The sequence below is a fragment of the Scardinius erythrophthalmus genome (assembly GCF_964197995.2).
Source record: "Scardinius erythrophthalmus genome assembly, chromosome: 1".
Classification (NCBI taxonomy): domain Eukaryota; kingdom Metazoa; phylum Chordata; class Actinopteri; order Cypriniformes; family Leuciscidae; genus Scardinius; species Scardinius erythrophthalmus.
In genome coordinates, this window is record NC_138221.1 from 5,375,280 (window position 1) to 5,393,678 (window position 18,399).

The following is an 18,399-nucleotide window of genomic DNA, read 5'->3' on the forward strand; positions in this document are numbered from 1 at the left end:
AATGTACATATGCTTCTGTAATTATTTATCTGTAGAGCAGTTTTACAGGCTTTTATCATGTATCCTGACTCAAATAATGTGTTTCTAACAGTAAACACTGTTATCTGTAACACTGTAACACTGTTATGATCTGCTGATGATCCTGAATGGCTTGTTGAATGAGTGTTGATAGTCTGAGGCTCATCAATATTAACAGATCTGCTGAAATCACTCTTTATTTCATGACAATAGTTCCTGTTTTCACCTCATTTATTAGATCTCCTGAAATTCGTCATCAGTGAAGCTCCTCCCACAGCAATTCTCCAATAAAAGTTTATTAAAGAGGACAGTGAGAACATGAGTGATCCAGAACCCTGCAGAATGAAACACACTGAAGATCCTGAAGAACAAAGAGGTTGGTGTTTATTCTTCATTCATTCATGATGCTGAAGAACATTCATGTTAGAAACTTTCAAGCACTTCATCACATTTAGATTAACAGTTCAACTATGAAACACTACAGAATGTTCTGGGTTTTTCTTCAACAAATGGTCAGTAAAGGGAGGTTTGAGACATTTTTATATTGATTGTCAACATCAGATCAGGCTAAATGCTATTTTAACTGTTTTATTTTACATTTATTTTATATCTGGTTCCCAATTTGAAACAATGTTACTAGAATTTTAGTCATTTTCAATGGTCAGTAAACACTAAGTTACTGATGAAGTTGTATTTGTCAAATATTTTCATAATTATAGAGATTCTTCTTATAATAAACTTGGTAACAGATTTGATGATTGTGATCAACGTAGGAGTGTGCAATACCAACGTTGGGGTGTTGACAAAATGTTATCTCAATATTTTGGGGGATTTTGCCCATAACAATAATCAGATTGGCAAAATATTGCTCTCAGGAAAAAAAAATATGCATGTAAACTAGGGCTGCATCTAAAGATTATTTTTGTTGTCGATTAATCTATCGATTATTTCTTCGATTAGTCGACTAATCTAACAATTATTTTTGGGATTAGCTGATTTATCCATTGGCAAACTTTCCAATAAATAATAAGTACAACAATATATCAACTGTATTTTGAAAAGGCTAGTGCATCTGTATATTATTTTAACATGAAATCTATGAATGATGACAAATTTATTTCAGAAAGGGTATTTGTCATTTTATTTTGAAATATGCGAACAGGAAGCATTTTAAACTTTATTTTTAACTAATGGTACTATTTCATAAAATGTAAGATAAAGTCACAGGCCTATTTAGGAAATGTGCTTACTATAGTCTGTTATTAATTACCGTAGTGGGAGTATGATTTACTTAATTAAAAATTAGTCCATTAACTTCTGAAAATGCACTTGTGTTTATCTGCAACAAGGTTCACATACACTAGATTGCAGCCTAGGCTACTGTTAATGTAAATATAATGTTAGTCTTTTGTTTTTAAAGTCTACATTAGAGACCTGCGAGGGACGGATTTCTCCCTTAATAATTCCTAAAAAAACTGACATCTCAGTTCATGCCACACATGCCAGTATGCAGAATTCAGCACTGAACAAAAAGTCCATTTTGAGCGGTGAGGGGATTCTATCTTAAATGCATCTGATTGGTGTTCAAGAAATCAACACACCATCATCATCTGTGATTGGCTACATTGTTCAACGCTGCAAACATGTTATAAATAGATAAACTCTGGCATGTAAATCGTTTCTATTTTGTTTTAGTTGTTCTTGTTGCTTTTGTGCAACAGATGAATGATAATTTATTCGTTTTTAGATGTTCAATTTATAGATAATTCTATTTTGCAGGAGTCCCGCAAATCGTTTTATTCTCCCGCAACCAGCACACACACGAGTGCATTACCGTGAATATTCATTAGGGAACTCATCCCTGATTGGCTCACCTTGACACATTGCTCAGAGTGATAGAGAAAACAGACATCGCCTCCGTCTTTCGTGACAAGAGAGACACATTCACGAAGGTATAGGCTAAGGTATAGGTTTCATTTGATATTTGATTATTTGAGCAGACATATGCGATTCATCTTCTAATAACCTTTTAATGACTTAATATTTAACAACCAATTTCATTAATAGTGAGCAAATATATTCTGGGAAAAAAAAAATCACTCCAAGAAATTTATACTGTAGCCTCCACTAACGATCAAAAGATTGGGGTCAGTTGGATTTTTAAAAGTTTATGAAATAAGTCTCTTATGCTCACCTAGCCTGCATTTATTTGATAAAAAAATACAGTACAAACAACAGTATTGTGATATATTATTACAATTTTAAATAACAGTATCTATTTGGACATATATTAAAAGTTTTTTTTTCTGTGATGCAAAAATATTTAGCTTAACTATTATTATTATTATTATTATTATTAGGCCTATTATTATTATTATTATTATTATTATTATTATTATCAATGTTGAAATCAGTTGTGGTGCTTAATAATTTTTGGGAAACTGTGATAGTTTTTTAAGGATTTTTTTAACAGAAAGTTACCATACCATACCATCTTCTTCCACTTATCCGGGGCCGGGTCGCGGGGGCAGCAGTCTAAGCAGAGATGCCCAGACTTCCCTCTCCCTAGACACTTCCTCTAGCTCTTCCAGGGGGACAACAAGGCGTTCCCAGGCCAGCCGGGAGACAAAGTCCCTCCAGCGTGTCCTATGTCTTCCCCGGGGCCTCCTCCCGGTGGGACGTGCCCGGAACACCTTCCCGGGAAGGCGACCAGGAGGCATCCGGAAAAGATGCCTGAGCCACCTCAGCTGACACCTCTCGATGTGGAGGAGCAGCGGTTCTACTTTGACCTCCTCCCGAGTGAAAAGCTTCTCACCCTATCTCTAAGGGATCGCCAAGCGACCCTGCGGAGAAAGCTCATTCCCACCCCGGTCTGCCAGTCCAAAGGCACTGTCCCTGACCGCCACGCGATGCTGCAGAGGTGTGTCAGCAAAGACAGCCCCACAACATCCAGAGACTTGAGGTACTCAGGGCGGATCTCATCCACCCCCGGTGCCTTGCCACCTATGAGTTTCTTGACTACCTCGGTGACTTCAGCTCGAGTGATGGAAGAGTCCACCTCCGAGCCCTCAGCCTCTGCTTCCTCAATGGAAGACGTGACAGTGGGATTGAGGAGATCCTCTAAGTATTCCTTCCACCGTCCAACGACATCCCCAGTTGAGGTCAACAGCTGCCCACCTCCACTGTAGACGGTGTTGTTTTTCTCTCCTGAGGCGCAGAATGGTTTGCCAGCTTTCTCCATGGCCTCACCGAACTCCTCCCAGGCCCGAGTTTTTGCCTCCACCACCACCCGGGCTGCAGTCCGCTTGGCCTGCCGGTACCCGTCAGCTGCCTCAGGAGTCACACAAGCCAACCAGATAGGACTCCTTCAGCTTGACGGCATCCCTTACTTCCGGTGTCCATCACCAGTTCGGGGATTGCCGCCTCGACAGGCACCGAAGAACTTACGTCCACAGCTCCGAGTGGCCGTGTCGACAATGGAGGTGGAGAACATGGTCCACTCAGACTCAATGGCCATCATTTATCAATCTTGCGTAGAAACGGGCGTATATATTGGCGTAAGATTATGCTTACACTCTTCTCATCGCCTGATTTATGAAGCTGTGCGTACCTTTGAAATTCTGGTGTACGCAATACCTGCCCTTGATAAATGCCGCGGCTGAAATCGATCGTCATTAGAATAACACGCCCCTATATATTCAAGTCTCCGCTTCCCCCACGCCCTCATTTCACGCCATGGACACACGGAAGACGGCAAAGAAGAGAAACTTCTTTGAGAAAGAGAAAGCGAAACCAGGGAAGTGGAAAGAAACAAAATTGATTTCTAGATTTTTATTATTAATGACGCTTATTGTTATTAAGAAGAATGTCGTTATTATTATTATTTGTATTATTATTATTATTTAAAATAAGAAGAATGGCATTTTTATTATTTTGTCAGTCTGAATTATTTTTTTGGTCATTGAAAGCCTTTCATTACTAAACCCAGTCCGTGCACACCTGCCGGGCCTAACCCTGGTCTAACCCTGGCCTAACCATCGTTTCAAAGAATAGTACAACGGCGAGCGCGTCGAGTATAAACGCCTCGTCCGTTTGGGGAGGTGCGCGAGCAGTCTGCATAGACTCGCGCTGCGGAGCCAGGCGAAAGTATAAACAAGGCTTGAAACGTCAGCTAAAGCGCACAGGCTCGCAACTTAAGGAATACATATGCCTACAATTCAAATGCTTTGGTAAATTCACACAAATTAAACATTGAAGTCTATGTTGCACAAAAATAAACACTAAAGTTTATAATTACTATGTTGTTGTTTTTTTTTACAGTGGGTCATAATATATTATATCTTTTAGTTTGTCAGTGCGTTTTGTGGTGTTAGGAATTGTTTTTCTGCGCATTCCCGCACTCAAAACGTGCGTACACCACCTCCTGAGCTGGCGTAGGATTTGAGCGTGCCGTACGCCAACGTCCATATTGATAAATCTCAAAGTCACCGTGGTTTTGGATGTACGCCAGGTGTACGCTGGAAATTTGGTGTACGCACTTTTGATAAATGAGGGCCAATATCTCCAACCTCCCTCGGGATCCGGTTGAAGCTCCGCCAGAGGTGGGAGTTGAAGATCTCTCTGACAGGAGACTCGGCCAAACGTTCCCAGCAGAACCTTACAGTACGCTTGGGTCTGCTGAGTCTGTCCAGCTTCCTCCCCGCCATCGGATCCAACTCACCACCTGGTGGTGATCAGTTGACAGCTCCGCCCCTCTCTTTAGCCTAGTGTCCAAGACATACGGCCGTAGGTCAGATGAAATGACCACAAAGTCGATCATCGACCTACGGCCTAGGGTGTCCTGGTGCCACGTGCACTGATGGACACCCTTATGCTTGAGCATGGTATTCGTTATGGACAAACTGTAACTAGCTCAGAAGTCCAATAACTGAACACCACTCTGGTTCAGATCAGGGGGGCCGTTCCTCCCAATCACGCCCCTCCAGGTGTCACTGTCGTTGCCCACGTGGGCGTTGAAGTCCCCCAGTAGAACGGCGGAGTCCCCAGTTGGAGCACTTTCCAGCACCCCTCCCAGAGAGCCCAAGAAGGCTGGGTACTCTGCACTGCCGTTCGGCCCATAGGCACACACGACAGTGAGAGACCTATCCCCGACCCGTAGGCGCAGGGAAACAACCCTCTCGTTCACCGGTGTAAACTCCAACACATGGCAGCTGAGCTGGGGGGCTTAAGCAAACCCACACCAGCCCGCCGCCTCTCACCACGGGCAACTCCAGAGTGATGAAGAGTCCATTCTCTCTCGAGGAGTGTGGTTCCAGAGCCCAAGCCATGCGTGGAGGTGATTCCGACTAACTCTAGTCGGAACCTCTCAACCTCAATCTCAGGCTCCTTCCCCGCCAGCGAGGTGACGTTCCACGTCCCTAGAGCTATTTTCCACGTCCAGGGATCGGGTTGTCGAGGCCCCGGCTGCGTCATACTGGGCGAAGTCACGGTCCTCGATTTTATATAACTCATAAAGGGTTTTTGAACCACTCTTAGTCTGACCCGTCGCCTAGGACCTGTTTGCCTTGGGAGACCCTACCAGGGTCATATAGCCCCGGACAACATAGCTCTTAGGGTCATTCGGGTACTCAAACCCCTCCACCACGATAAGGTGGCAGTTCAAGAAGGGGTAAAGTTCATATTCATATATTTTTTTTTAAACAATGTTAAAGTTTAAATGTTTGTCTTCTGTCTTTGTTCTTCTGTCAATTATCAATTTAATGCTTCCTTGCTGAATGAAAGTATTAATTTGTTTTGAAAAACTACTGATCCCAAACTTTGTTTCATTACTACATTTAGGCTACACTACATTTATTAATTTAGCGTACACTTTATTGACTTAGAAATTAAGAAAATGGTGCAATTTGTTATACGATTTATGGTCCTCCATAGGGAGAGACTAGTTGGCACTTCAGCACTGCGTTGTCATCGGGTCCCATCAAAACCGTTCAAATTGCTCCTAAAAAAGACAACATGCGCTTTTCAGAAATATACGGCTTTATTGCGGTTATTGTCATGCTTTCCGTCAGTAAGTGACAGCTGCTTTCTGGCAGAGCGGGAAGGAAGGATTTGCACAGAGAGGTACAAAGTGTGGCCGGTTAGTGTTTCTGATTGCATAAAATAATACAGAAACAAACAAGTTCATGGCGATTGAAGTGGTAATGAATGAATTTTTTTTTTCTTTCATGTCAGACCCGATGGAAGAGAGTGAGGAGAGTGAAGAACTGAGTGAAGTGAAGGAGGAGAGTGAAGAACTGAGTGAAGTGAAGGAGGAGAGTGAAGAACTGAGTAAAGTGAAGGAGGAGAGGGAAGAACTGATAGAAGTGAAGGAGGAGAGGGAAGAACTGAGTGAAGTGGAGGAGGAGAGTGAAGAACTGAGGGAAGTGAAAGAGGAGAGTGAAGAATTGAGTGAAGTGAAGGAGGAGCGTGAAGAACTGAGTGAAGTGGAGGAAGAGAGTGAAGAACTGAGTGAAGTGGAGGAGGAGAGTGAAGAACCAAGTGAAGTGAAGGAGGAGAGTGAAGAACTGAGTGAAGTGAAGGAGGAGAGTGAAGAACTGAGTGAAGTGAAGGAGGAGAGTGAAGAACTGAGTGAAGTGAAGGAGGAGAGAGAAGAACTGAGTGACGTGGAGAAGAGTGAAGAACTGAGTGAAGTGAAGGAGGATTATTATGTCAAACCTGGAGAAAAACCTTTGAGTCTCTCAAAGACTAAAAAGACATTTTTAAAGAAAAGAAGATCCAAGAAATCTTTCACCTGCACTCAGTGTGGAAAGAGTATCACAACCAAACAAAGTCTTGCACATCACATGAGGATCCACACCGGAGAGAAGCCGTTCACATGTGATCAATGTGGCAAAACATTTCTTAGGTTATCAGACCTGAAGAGACACCTGAGAGTTCACACTGGAGAGAAGCCGTTCTCATGTGATCAATGCGGGAAGAGTTACAGTCAATCTTCAATCCTTAAAGAACACATGAAAATCCACACAGGAGAAAAGCCGTTCACATGTGATCAATGCGGAACAAGTTTCCCACAAAAACATACTCTTAATGTTCACATGAGGATCCACACCGGAGAGAAGCCGTTCTCATGTGATCAATGTGGCAAAACATTTCTTAGGTCATCAGACCTGAAGAAACACCTGACAGTTCATACGGAGGAGAAGCCGCATTCATGTTCTGTGTGTGGAAAGAGTTTTTCACTGCTGCAATCTTTACATACACATGAGAAAACTCACACTGGTGTAAGAGAGTACATGTGCTTTGAGTGTGAGAAGACTTTTACTACAGCAAAATGTTTAAAACGGCACCAGAGAATTCACACTGGAGAAAAACCTTACAAGTGTTCACACTGTGACAAGAGGTTCAGTCAGTCAGCAAATCTGAAAACACATGAGATGATCCACACTGGAGAAAAACCTTACAAGTGTTCACACTGTGACAAGAGATTCAGTCACTCATCATCTCTGAAATCACATGAGAGGATCCACACTGGAGAGAAGCCGCACACGTGTGATCAGTGTGGGAAGAGTTTCTCTTTTAAAAGTGACCTGAAGCTACACATGAAGATCCATAAAGTGGAGAAACCACATCACCTCAGTCTGAGATCACAGTAGCTCATCTTTATGTTCTGAGAAACATGTTTTTTCTAAGTTAGTTTCCCAACAGCCACAATGAGCGACAGGACATTTTCACATTAACACAAATGTTCAGCACCAAATTCACATGAGATTTGCCTGTTCAGTCCAATGAAAAAAAAAAAAGTCAGTAAATGCAGTGTCAATCTCTGACAGTAGGTGGCGCTCATGGAAAAACGGAAAAACAACAGCAACTTTCATGTGGTCACTTCTTGAGTCTATCCATCATTCTCTGACTCTGGTTTGAAAATGTTTTTTAAATTTTTAGTGTGTCTGTGTGAGGTAATGAAGAAAGCTGCGCCCCCTGTGCCTGAGTAGGGCTGTCGCGATAACTGCAATATATATAGTAGTACCGCGCTACTGACAAGCCAACCGCAGAGGAATGCAAGTAAGTGCCGCAACCGCGATATTTGCGTGTTTTCTTTTTAGCGCAATTTTCCACCGGACAAAATTGCGATTGTTAACTCATGATTTCTGTTCTGTCTGTGCGCACCAATCTTGCACTTCTATCTACTCCTCAACCAGACCACCTAGAGACTTCGGGTTTTCGGCATTATGTTAAGGAAGGTCTAATCTCGGGAACGCACAAAAAAAAAAATCCAGGAAAAGATTTACTATCTCTTAGTGTTGTGATCCCATGACGTGAGAATTGCGCTAAAACACTCACTGAGTTTTTATTACTTGTTTACAAGGCATTACCCTTCTTGTTTTGAACTTCGTGCATGATGGTAGCACTCCAGTGGGATAAATTCATAAATGACAAATGGCAAGAAGTATGGAACAGTGATAACAAGTAGGAAATGGAAGAAGCGTTTTTAGGAATAGAAAAGAAGATACAATTATTTCTCACATTTGAATAGGGCACACTAGACTAAATCATTTGTTGTTCAAAATAGGAAAACATAAAACGGGTAAATGTAATTATTGTGATCATGCAGAAATGCACCGAAAGTTGGTTTGCCAACCGCCATAAAAAACTCCATTAGAAGAAGAAGAATGCGTTCGCTACTTTCCCATTGAAAATAGTTGGCAACACTGTTTCCCTCATTAAGAGTTTCAGCGTCGAGTCTTCTGAGGTGAGGAGAGCAGTTCACGGTATTTCTCATATTTACACAACTATCACACACACTTTATACAGTTTGATTAAGCGACAGGCTCATTTCTGTATTGTTTTCTTCGATCACAGCGATACTTGTGCGTCTTTTCTGGCGTCCTCCTTCTGAAATAAACATTTAGTGCAGCAGCAGCGAGCATGAGGAGAATATGTTGAGTTCATTCAGACCTGAGCGATGTTGTGTTCGTTTGTGTGATTGTCTCAATGTTTGGAGTGAGAACTGTTACTGAATGTCAAGAGTTAAGGTTTGTGAGGGGAATTGATGGGAAACGATCTCAAGTGTTATACTGATAAGTTACTTTAAGTTGAGCCTATAATGAGCAACGTCAGACATTTAAATTAACTATTAAATGTTAATATTATAAATGAATAGCGCTTTACTCTTGGAACAATATTGCTTTGTGATGCTCTTTATTTTTTAAATTTTTATGATCATTATCAGTTTCAGTGCACATAAATGTAATATTTTAATGATTTAAGTACTTCGTGATTGTCATAAAATCTAACTATATTTAGATTAAAATGTACACATGCTTCTGTAATTATTTATCTGTAGTGGTTGATGAAGCTATGGGTCATTAGTCATTGTTGTTTTATCAGTGTCATATTTTTTTCTTTCTGTGGAGTAGTTTTACAGGCTTTATCATGTATCCTGACTCAAATAATGTGTTTCTAACAGCAAACACTCAGAATAAAGTGAGATGATCTGCTGATGATCCTGAATGGCTTGTTGAATGAGTATTGATAGTCTGAGGTTCATCAATATTAACAGATCTGCTGAAAACACTCTTTATTTCATGACAATAGTTCCTGTTTTCACCTCATTTATTATGCTGATGTCTTCAGATCTCCTGCAAATTGTCACTTAAAGCTCATTTCATTGGTGTCAGCAGACTGAGGGGATTTATTGCCTACTATATGTAGCTTTAAGAAATTCTAGTATGGTAGTCTCAGCAAAAGCGTATAACAGAGGGATTTCTTTGTTCTGTAAGAAGGCACTGTCTCCTATTCTCTCTATTATGAACACAGTATAAGGGTCCTCCAGGCTACAAATGCACATGTGGTAGGATAGCCAGAAACTGACCATATATATGGCCTTGTTATTCAATGCATCATATTCATATATGTTGTAAGGTATACAATATTTTATTGGTCAACTCGCTAACAGTCTATCTAACAGTAGCCTATGTTTATTTCTGTTTATGCTTTTAACTGTTTTTATTACCATTATTTATATTTGGAAATTGGAAGAATTTACATTATCATGTTCTGATGTCCATGAGCATAAAAACAAACTCCGTAACTTGTATATTTTTGATTTTGGCAGATCAACTCCTCCCACTGTAATTCATCATCAGTGTAGCTCCTCCCACTACATTCACATCATCAGTAAAGCTCCTCCCACTACATTCACATCATCAGTCAAGCTCCTCCCACTGTAATTCATCATCAGTGAAGCTGCCCACAGTAATTCTCCAATAAATGCTGTAAATTCCCATCAGCTACAAGTGAAGACGAGCATCAGAGCATCAGGAAGAGCTGAAATCTGCAAAGACTGAGTTTATTAAAGAGGACAGAGAACATGAGTGATCCAGAACCCTGCAGAATGAAACACACTGAAGATCCTGAAGAACAAAGAGGTTGGTGTTTATTCTTCATTCATTCATGAGTCTGTAGAACATTCATGTTAGAATCATTCAAGCACTTCATCACATTTAAATTTAAACAGTTCAACTATGAAACGGTACAGAATGTTCTGGGTTTTCTTCAACAAATGGTCAGTAAAGGGAGGTTTGAGAAATTTTTATATTGATTGGCAAGTCAAGTCTATTTGTATAGCGCTTTTCACAATACAGATTGTATCAAAGCAGCTTCACAGTATTAAATTAAAATAATACAACAAGGTTTGTTTCTAATGAAAAAACGCTGATCAATAGTATTATTGATTGATTAAATAAAATAAAATTCAATATCCCCATCTGAGCAAGCCAAATGCAACAGTGGCACGGAACCGAAAAACTCCATCAGGTGACCTAATGGAGAAAAAAAAACCTTGGGAGAACCCAGGCTCAGTCGGGGGCCAGTTCTCCTCTGGCCTTTATGAACTAGAGGTCGGATTTAACTGTAAGATTAAAAGTATTATATGAATGCCTGGCTGAAGAGATGCGTCTTTAATCAAGTTTTAAACTGGGAGAGCGAGTCTGAGCAACGAACTTTATCAGGAAGACTATTCCAGAGTTTTGGAGCGAAATGTGAAAATGCTCTCCCTCCTTTGGTTGATCTGGATATCCTAGGTATGACCAAAAGCCTCGAATTTAGTGATCTTAAAGAGCGCAATGGATTATAGGGCGATAGAAGATCGGTTAAATAGACTGGAGCTAAGCCGTTTAGGGCTTTATAAGTCAGTAGCAATACCTTTATAATTAATATGGGACTTTATAGGTAACCAATGTAGTGATGTTAAAATCGGTGTTATATGATCATATTTTCTAAGCTACATTTTGGACTAACTTTAGCTTGTTTATTGAGGATGCAGGACAACCAGCTAATAAATGTAGTGATGTTAAAATCAGTGTTATATGATCATATTTTCTAAGCTACATTTTGGACTAACTGTAGCTTGTTTATTGAGGATGCAGGACAACCAGCTAATAAAGCATTACAGTAATCTAGTCTCGAGGTCATGAATGCATGAGCTAACTTTTCTGCATCAGAAACTGATAGCATATTACGTCACTTAGCAATGTTATTAAGGTGGAAAAAGGCTGTTCTTGTAACATATGAAATATGATTTTCAAAAGACAGGTTGCAATCTAGTATAACACCCAGGTCTTTACTGTAGAGGATAAAGTAACAGGACATCCTACTATGTTAAAGTTGTATTGTGAGGTTTTGTGGGCGTTTTTTTTGAACCGATGATTAGTACCTCTGTCTTGTCTGGATTTAATAAAAGAAAATTACGTGTCATCCAGTCCTTTATAGCTTTAACACACTCTGTCAATTTGGATAATGTAGCGTTTTCATCCGGCCGTGATGAAATATATATTTGAGTGTCATCAGCATAACAATGGAAACTAATTCCATGTTTCCTTATAATATTTCCAAGTGGCAGCATATATATTGAGAATAATAAAGGGCCCAACACAGATCTCTGCGGCACTCCATAGTTTACTGATGTTATCTTCGATATTTCTCCATTTAAATAGACAAAATGGTAGCAGTCAGATAAGTATGATCTGAACCAGCTTAATGCTTGTCCTTGAACACCAGTATAATTTTGTACTCGATCTAAGAGTATTGTGTGATCTATAGTATCGAACGCAGCACTAAGATCAAGTAAAACTAATGAGATACAGCCTTGGTCAGAAGCTAAAAGTAAATCATTTGTGATTTTAACGAGCGCAGTTTCAGTGCTATGGTGCGGCCTGAATCTAGACTGAAACTTTTCATAGATGTCATTTTCTTGCAAGAAAGAGCCCAGTTGAGCGGACACAACTTTTTCTAATATTTTAGACATAAATGGAAGATTTGAAATGGGTCTATAATTTGCTAGATTATACGGGTCAAATTGTGGTTTCTTAATGGGTGGTTTTATAACTGCCAGTTTAAATGTTCTTGGAACATGACCTAAAGATAAAGATGAGTTAAAGGTGCTCCAAGTCATGTCACGCGTTTTTTAGGCCAAAACATTTTTTGTCACATACCGCAAACATCTCCTCACTATCTGCTAGCTGCCTGTCCCCTGAACACACTGTAAAAAAACGCGGTCTCTGTAGACACCACAGGCTCCACAAACTGCAACAAAAACAAACTGAGCAACAAACAGAGCGACCCGCAGCACGAAACACAACAAACTGTTCCAGCCAATAACCGACAAGAATGATGTGGGGGTGGGGTTCGGGGGTTAGTGCGCGGATGAGGAGGAGGGAGGGTCTAGCTAGCCTCCGATTTGTTTGACAATAATTCGAATGTCAACAAGAAGAAACGTCTCCCGGGATCGCTTAGACAACCTTTAATAATATTGAGGAGAGGCTCTTCCACTATCGGTAACACTTCTTTCAGTAGTTTAGTTGGTATAGGATCTAATAAACATGTTGTTGTTTTAGATGAAGTGATAAGTTTATTTAACTCTTTTTGTTCTATAGTTGTAAAGCACTGTAATTGTTCTTGCGGAGTGATAATTGAGGCTGAATTATAAGGCGCGATTGAAGATTGAACGTTTACAATTGTGGTTCTGATGCTTTCTATTTTCTCAGTGAAGTTCATGAAATCATTACTACTAAACTGTAACGGATATTTTGTTCAGGTGACTAAGAATATCTCTGTAGATTGTTGCAACACCGCCGCCACGATCAGACGGGGCTCGTGCTTATAGGAGTATCCTGGTGGAGTAGACTCATTAAGACCGAAATAATCATTTGATTTAAGCCAGGTTTCAGTGAGGCAAAGTACATCGATGCCATTATCTGTGACTATTTAATTTACAGTAACTGCCTTAGGTGTGAGTGATCTAATGTTTAGAAGACCTAGCTTTAAAAATTGTTTTTGTTCACTAATAGCGAGATTTTCTGTTTTAATAACAATTCGATTTTTCCTAGATCCTGCAGTAGATTTATTATTTGATCTCACTAAACGAGGAATAGACACAGTTTCTATGCAATGTTCTACACTAGTATTTATATCAATTAAATTGGTGCAGCAGAGACTATGATTTGGACTTTTGGTTACTAGTCAAACGGTATTTAACATCTTGGAGATGTTATCCGACAGAAGATCTGCTCGGATTCTACTTGGGTGTAAGCCATCAGCGCGGAAGAGCCTAGGATGCTCCCAAAACAGATTCCAATTACTTACAATGAGCAGTTTCTGCTCATTGCACCATGACATTAACCATTCATTTAGCGCAAATAATCTACTGAACTTTTCATGCCCTTGTCGGTACGTGGGAAGCAGTTCAGACACAATGATCGTTGTTTCAGGCGATGTGCTGTCTCGATCAGGCTCCTGAAATCTTTCTTCAGAACCTCTTTCTACCGCAGCCTGATATCGTTCACTCCAGCGTGCAGGACGACGGCTCCGACACGCTCGTCACGTTCAAGATCTTGGGTACCCGCGCCGCGATATCGAAAACACGAGAAAACACGTTCACATGCACATTAAGAATTGGTTCTATAGTTATGTGCATTTGAATATCTGTGCGCAGGTTTGTAATTCTCTACAGACCAAGCCTAAACAAAGTACTGGTCTTTCCTTTATTTTTTCCTTTATTTTATTTTGTCACTTCGGGGTAGGTACGCGAAACGCATTTTACCAACAACGCTTTATCTGTAGAGTGGTAAAGGGATCCTCAAAACCGTTTAAATTGCTCCTAAAAAAGACAACATTCGCTTTTCAGCAATATACGGCTTTATTGCGATAATTGTTATGCTTTCCATCAGTAAATGACGAAAGGAAGGATTTGCACAGAGAGATACAAAGCGTGACCGGTTTGAGTGTTTCTGATTGCATAAAATAATAAAAGAAACAAACAAGTTCATGGCAAATGAAGTGGTAATGAATGAAATGAAATTTAATATTTTTTTCTTTCACGTCAGACCCGATGGAAGAGAGCGAGGAGAGTGAAGAACTGAATGAAGTGAAGGAGGAGAGTGAAGAACTGAGTGAAGTGAAGGAGGAGAGTGAAGAACTGAGTGAAGCGAAGGAGGAGAGTGAAGAACTGAGTGAAGTGGAGGAGGAGACTGAAGAACTGAGTGAAGTGAAGGAGGAGAGTGAAGAACTGAGTGAAGTGGTGGAGGAGAGTGAAGAACTGAGTGAAGTGGTGGAGGAGACTGAAGAACTGAGTGAAGTGAAGGAGGAGAGTGAAGAACTGAGTGAAGTGAAGGAGGAGAGTGAAGAACTGAGTGAAGTGAAGGAGGAGAGTGAAGAACTGAGTGAAGTGAAGGAGGAGAGAGAAGAACTGAGTGAAGTGAAGGAGAGTGAAGAACTGAGTGAAGTGAAGGAGGAGAGTGAAGAACTGAGTGAAGTGAAGGAGGAGAGAGAAGTGAAGGAGGAGAGTGAAGAACTGAGAGAAGTGAAGGAGGAGAGTGAAGAACTGAGTGAAGTGAAGGAGGAGAGTGAAGAACTGAGTGAAGTGAAGGAGGAGAGTGAAGAACTGAGTGAAGTGAAGGAGGAGAGTGAAGAACTGAGTGAAGTGAAGGAGGAGAGTGAAGAACTAAGTGAAGTGAAGGAGGAGAGAGAAGAACTGAGTGAAGTGAAGGAGAGTGAAGAACTGATGGAAGTGAAGGAGGAGAGTGAAGAACTGAGTGAAGTGAAGGAGGAACATCATGTCCAACCTGGAGGAAAACCTTTGAGTCGCTCAAAGACTAAAAAGACATTTTCAAAGAAAAGAAGAGCCAAGAAATCTTTCACCTGCACTCAGTGTGGAAACAGTTTCACAAGCAAACAAAGTCTTGAGATTCACATGATGATCCACACTGGAGAGAAGCCGTTCTCATGTGATCAATGTGGCAAAACATTTCTTAGGTCATCAGAGCTGAAGACACACCTGACAGTTCATACGGAGGAGAAGCCGCATTCATGTTCTGTGTGTGGAAAGAGTTTTTCACTGATGAAATATTTACATACACATGAGAAAATACACACTGGTGTGAGAGAGTACATGTGCTTTGAGTGTGAGAAGACTTTCACTACAGCAAACTGTTTGAAACGGCACCAGAGAATTCACACTGGAGAAAAACCTTACAAGTGTTCACACTGTGACAAGAGATTCAGTCAGTCAGCAAATCTGAGATCACATGAGAGGATCCACACTGGAGAGAAGCCGTTCACGTGTGATCAGTGCGGGAAGAGTTTCAGTCAATCAGCACACCTTAAAGAACACATGAAAATTCACACAGGAGAGAAGCCGCACACGTGTGATCAGTGTGGCAAAACATTTCTTAGGTCATCAGTCCTCAAGAGACACTTGACAGTTCATACGAAGGAGAAGCATTCATGTTCTGTGTGTGGAAAGAGTTTTTCACTGTTGAAATATTTACATACACATGAGAAAACTCACACTGGTGTGAGAGAGTACATGTGCTTTGAGTGTGAGAAGACTTTCACTACAGCAAACTATTTAAAACTGCACCAGAGAATTCACACTGGAGAAAAACCTTACAAGTGTTCACACTGTGACAAGAGATTCAGTCAGTCAGGACATATGAAAACACATGAGAGGATCCACAGCAGAAAGAAGCCGCACAGATGTGATCAGTGTGGGAAGAGTTTCTTTTTTAAAAGTCACCTGAAGCTACACATGAAGATCCATGCAGTGGAGAAACCACATCACCTCAGTCTGAGATCACAGTAGCTCATCTTTATGTGCTGAGAAACATGTTTTTTCTAAGTTAGTTTCCCAACAGCCACGATGAGCGACAGGACATTTTCACATTAACAAGAATGTTCGGCACCAAATTCACATGAGATTTGTCTTTTCAGACCAATAAAAAAAAATGTCAGCAAATGCAGTGTCAATCTCTGACAGTAGGTGGCGCTCATCGAAAAACGGAAAAACTGTGCATCTTTCTGGCCGTTTCTCAATATGCGGACTGTACTTGTGTTCTTGTGGACTTGTGAAACGTCATCAGTCGCTGCCCAAGTACTGTCCCAATACACAAGTTTGCATTTTAGCAAGAACTAAGGAAGTTTTTTTTTTTTTTTAAACAGGAAGTGTTCTTGACGCCCATTTTACCGAGGATGCATCGGTTGGTAACTTGTGTGAACTTGACGGCAGAAATATCCCAGCATTCATTTCGGCATTCGAGGAAAGAGAGGCAGGTTAATACAGCAAGTCGTTTTTCATCACTAAATTCACTTCTGAGAACATTTGATGCGAAAAATCAACTGTGTAGATTAAGTATTGGCAGTTTTCACGGAAAATTTATGGCGAATCGAAAATGTGTTCGGAAGTGAGAATCTCCATAAGCGTTGCTTTATTGGTATGAATATACATTACATTGTTGTGTACAGTTGTAGAGTAATCACTTGAGCTGAGGGTAGGCTTGGGCGATAAAGCCTGGCTGTTAGCGTCAATAATTCTCGTTATGTTTGGGTACTGATTTACCAGCAAGAACACATCGTCTCAAACTGTCAGTAGCGTTCTGTGTGCTCGTCACCTTGTGAGCTCATTCTTCCAAGAACAACTAGCAAGAGCATTCTCCCCAAGTCAAGTCATCTTCATATATATAGCGCTTTTAACAATGGAGATTGTTTCAAAGCAGCTTTACAGAGATAAGCGTATAATGTAAGGCAACATATTATTTTGGCTCTACAGCAGCCCTTTAACAAAATCACTTTCCAGCCAAAGCCAGTTTTGATCGATTCGCTTCCGTCGCAACGATCATTTGTTATTAAATTAGGGGCCGCTAAGGCGACACCATTCTCTCTACACAGACTTTAAACGCAAACCTGTGAGAAACGCTGATGGCATTCATTCATGATTTTATTTTGTCGCTTTGGGGTAGGAACGCAAAACGAATTTCCGCAACAACGCCTTATCTGTAGAGTGGTAAAGGGATCCTCCGTAGGGAGAGACTAGTTGGCACTTCAGCACTGCGTTGAACACAAGTCCGTTCTTGGTTTTGAGAAACAAGGTCTGTTTCTGACTCCCGCTTGTCGTACTTGCTACACACTGCAATTTTTGGCATTTCTATAAGATTATAAATCACACTGTACGATATGTATCTAACAAACTTGGTATGACATTTTGGACGTAATATGGACGTGTTATATTACAAATTTATTAAATGTTTAATTTAGGTTGCAACAGTAAAAGTTGAGTACATTGAAGTTAGCATTTTAAGGTTAGGTTAGGATAATAGTAACAACAGTTTCTGCCAGTCCTGTTTTTCTCTATTGTAAGTCACCTTTTGTCTTTAATGGCTCTGCCCTAGACGATGAATCGTTAGGTTGATTGGATTAGCTGTAAGGGAGACTTTCACCTTTTGTCTTTAATGGCTCTGGGATTGGCTCTTGGAACCGGAGTTCCTGGCCAGTATCAGCATTTGAATAAGTTATGCTGATTCAATTGGACTGGAGGCGCTCTCAGAGTAAGGTGTGTTCATACTTAATTTACATGCTTTGTTCAGAGACTCCACCTCTATGTAATCCCTCCCCTCTTTGAGAAGTATAATTACACTGAATACTGTATTAGATTTAGACTTTGGAAGAACTGCAGCCACGTCAATGCGAAGTCCTCAATAAAGAATAACTTCTTGAACGTGATCCCAAAGTCTCCTGGTCTTCGATTCTGAGTTTCCAACAGACGTAATGACATAATGGACATAAATGTGAACAGAGATTACTGTACTGTCCAAAGTCCTACATTGTATACCGGGCAAGAAAGAACATCAAACAGTATTTTCATGTCTTCAAACAGCCATTTGTATTGTTGTATTTGTTATGGGGCAGGTCACTCATGTGCATTGAATTTGTTTTGCAGTACCCGTGACCTTAGCGTTGCAAGCGCCAACACACTACTGTTTGAGCTACAGGAGAAGATAACTGACTAGAAGATAACTACACATAAGCCACCAAAATTCATCAACTAACCAT

General features: G+C 40.6%; 2 protein-coding genes across 3 annotated transcripts in view; both read left to right on the top strand.

Moving 5' to 3' along the window:
• The window catches only part of LOC308703298 (uncharacterized protein), a 320,767-nt gene extending 311,241 nt beyond the window's left edge, over positions 1-9,526 (top strand). For both annotated transcript variants that reach the window (XM_081386646.1, XM_081386645.1), the window contains exons 2-3: positions 257-394; positions 6,250-9,526. In XM_081386646.1, coding sequence (XP_081242772.1) covers positions 337-394; positions 6,250-7,670 — 1,479 coding nt within the window. In that variant the 5' untranslated portion in view covers positions 257-336 and the 3' untranslated portion in view covers positions 7,671-9,526. The remainder of the gene's footprint in view (positions 1-256; positions 395-6,249) is intronic.
• A 606-nt stretch (positions 9,527-10,132) lies between these two features.
• On the top strand, positions 10,133-18,068 carry LOC308703232 (uncharacterized protein). The gene is made up of 2 exons (XM_081386553.1): positions 10,133-10,445; positions 14,400-18,068. Exons 1-2 carry the CDS (start codon positions 10,388-10,390, stop codon positions 16,154-16,156), a joined length of 1,815 nt encoding a protein of 604 aa, XP_081242679.1. The 5' UTR covers positions 10,133-10,387; the 3' UTR covers positions 16,157-18,068.
• The last annotated feature ends 331 nt before the right edge of the window (positions 18,069-18,399 follow it).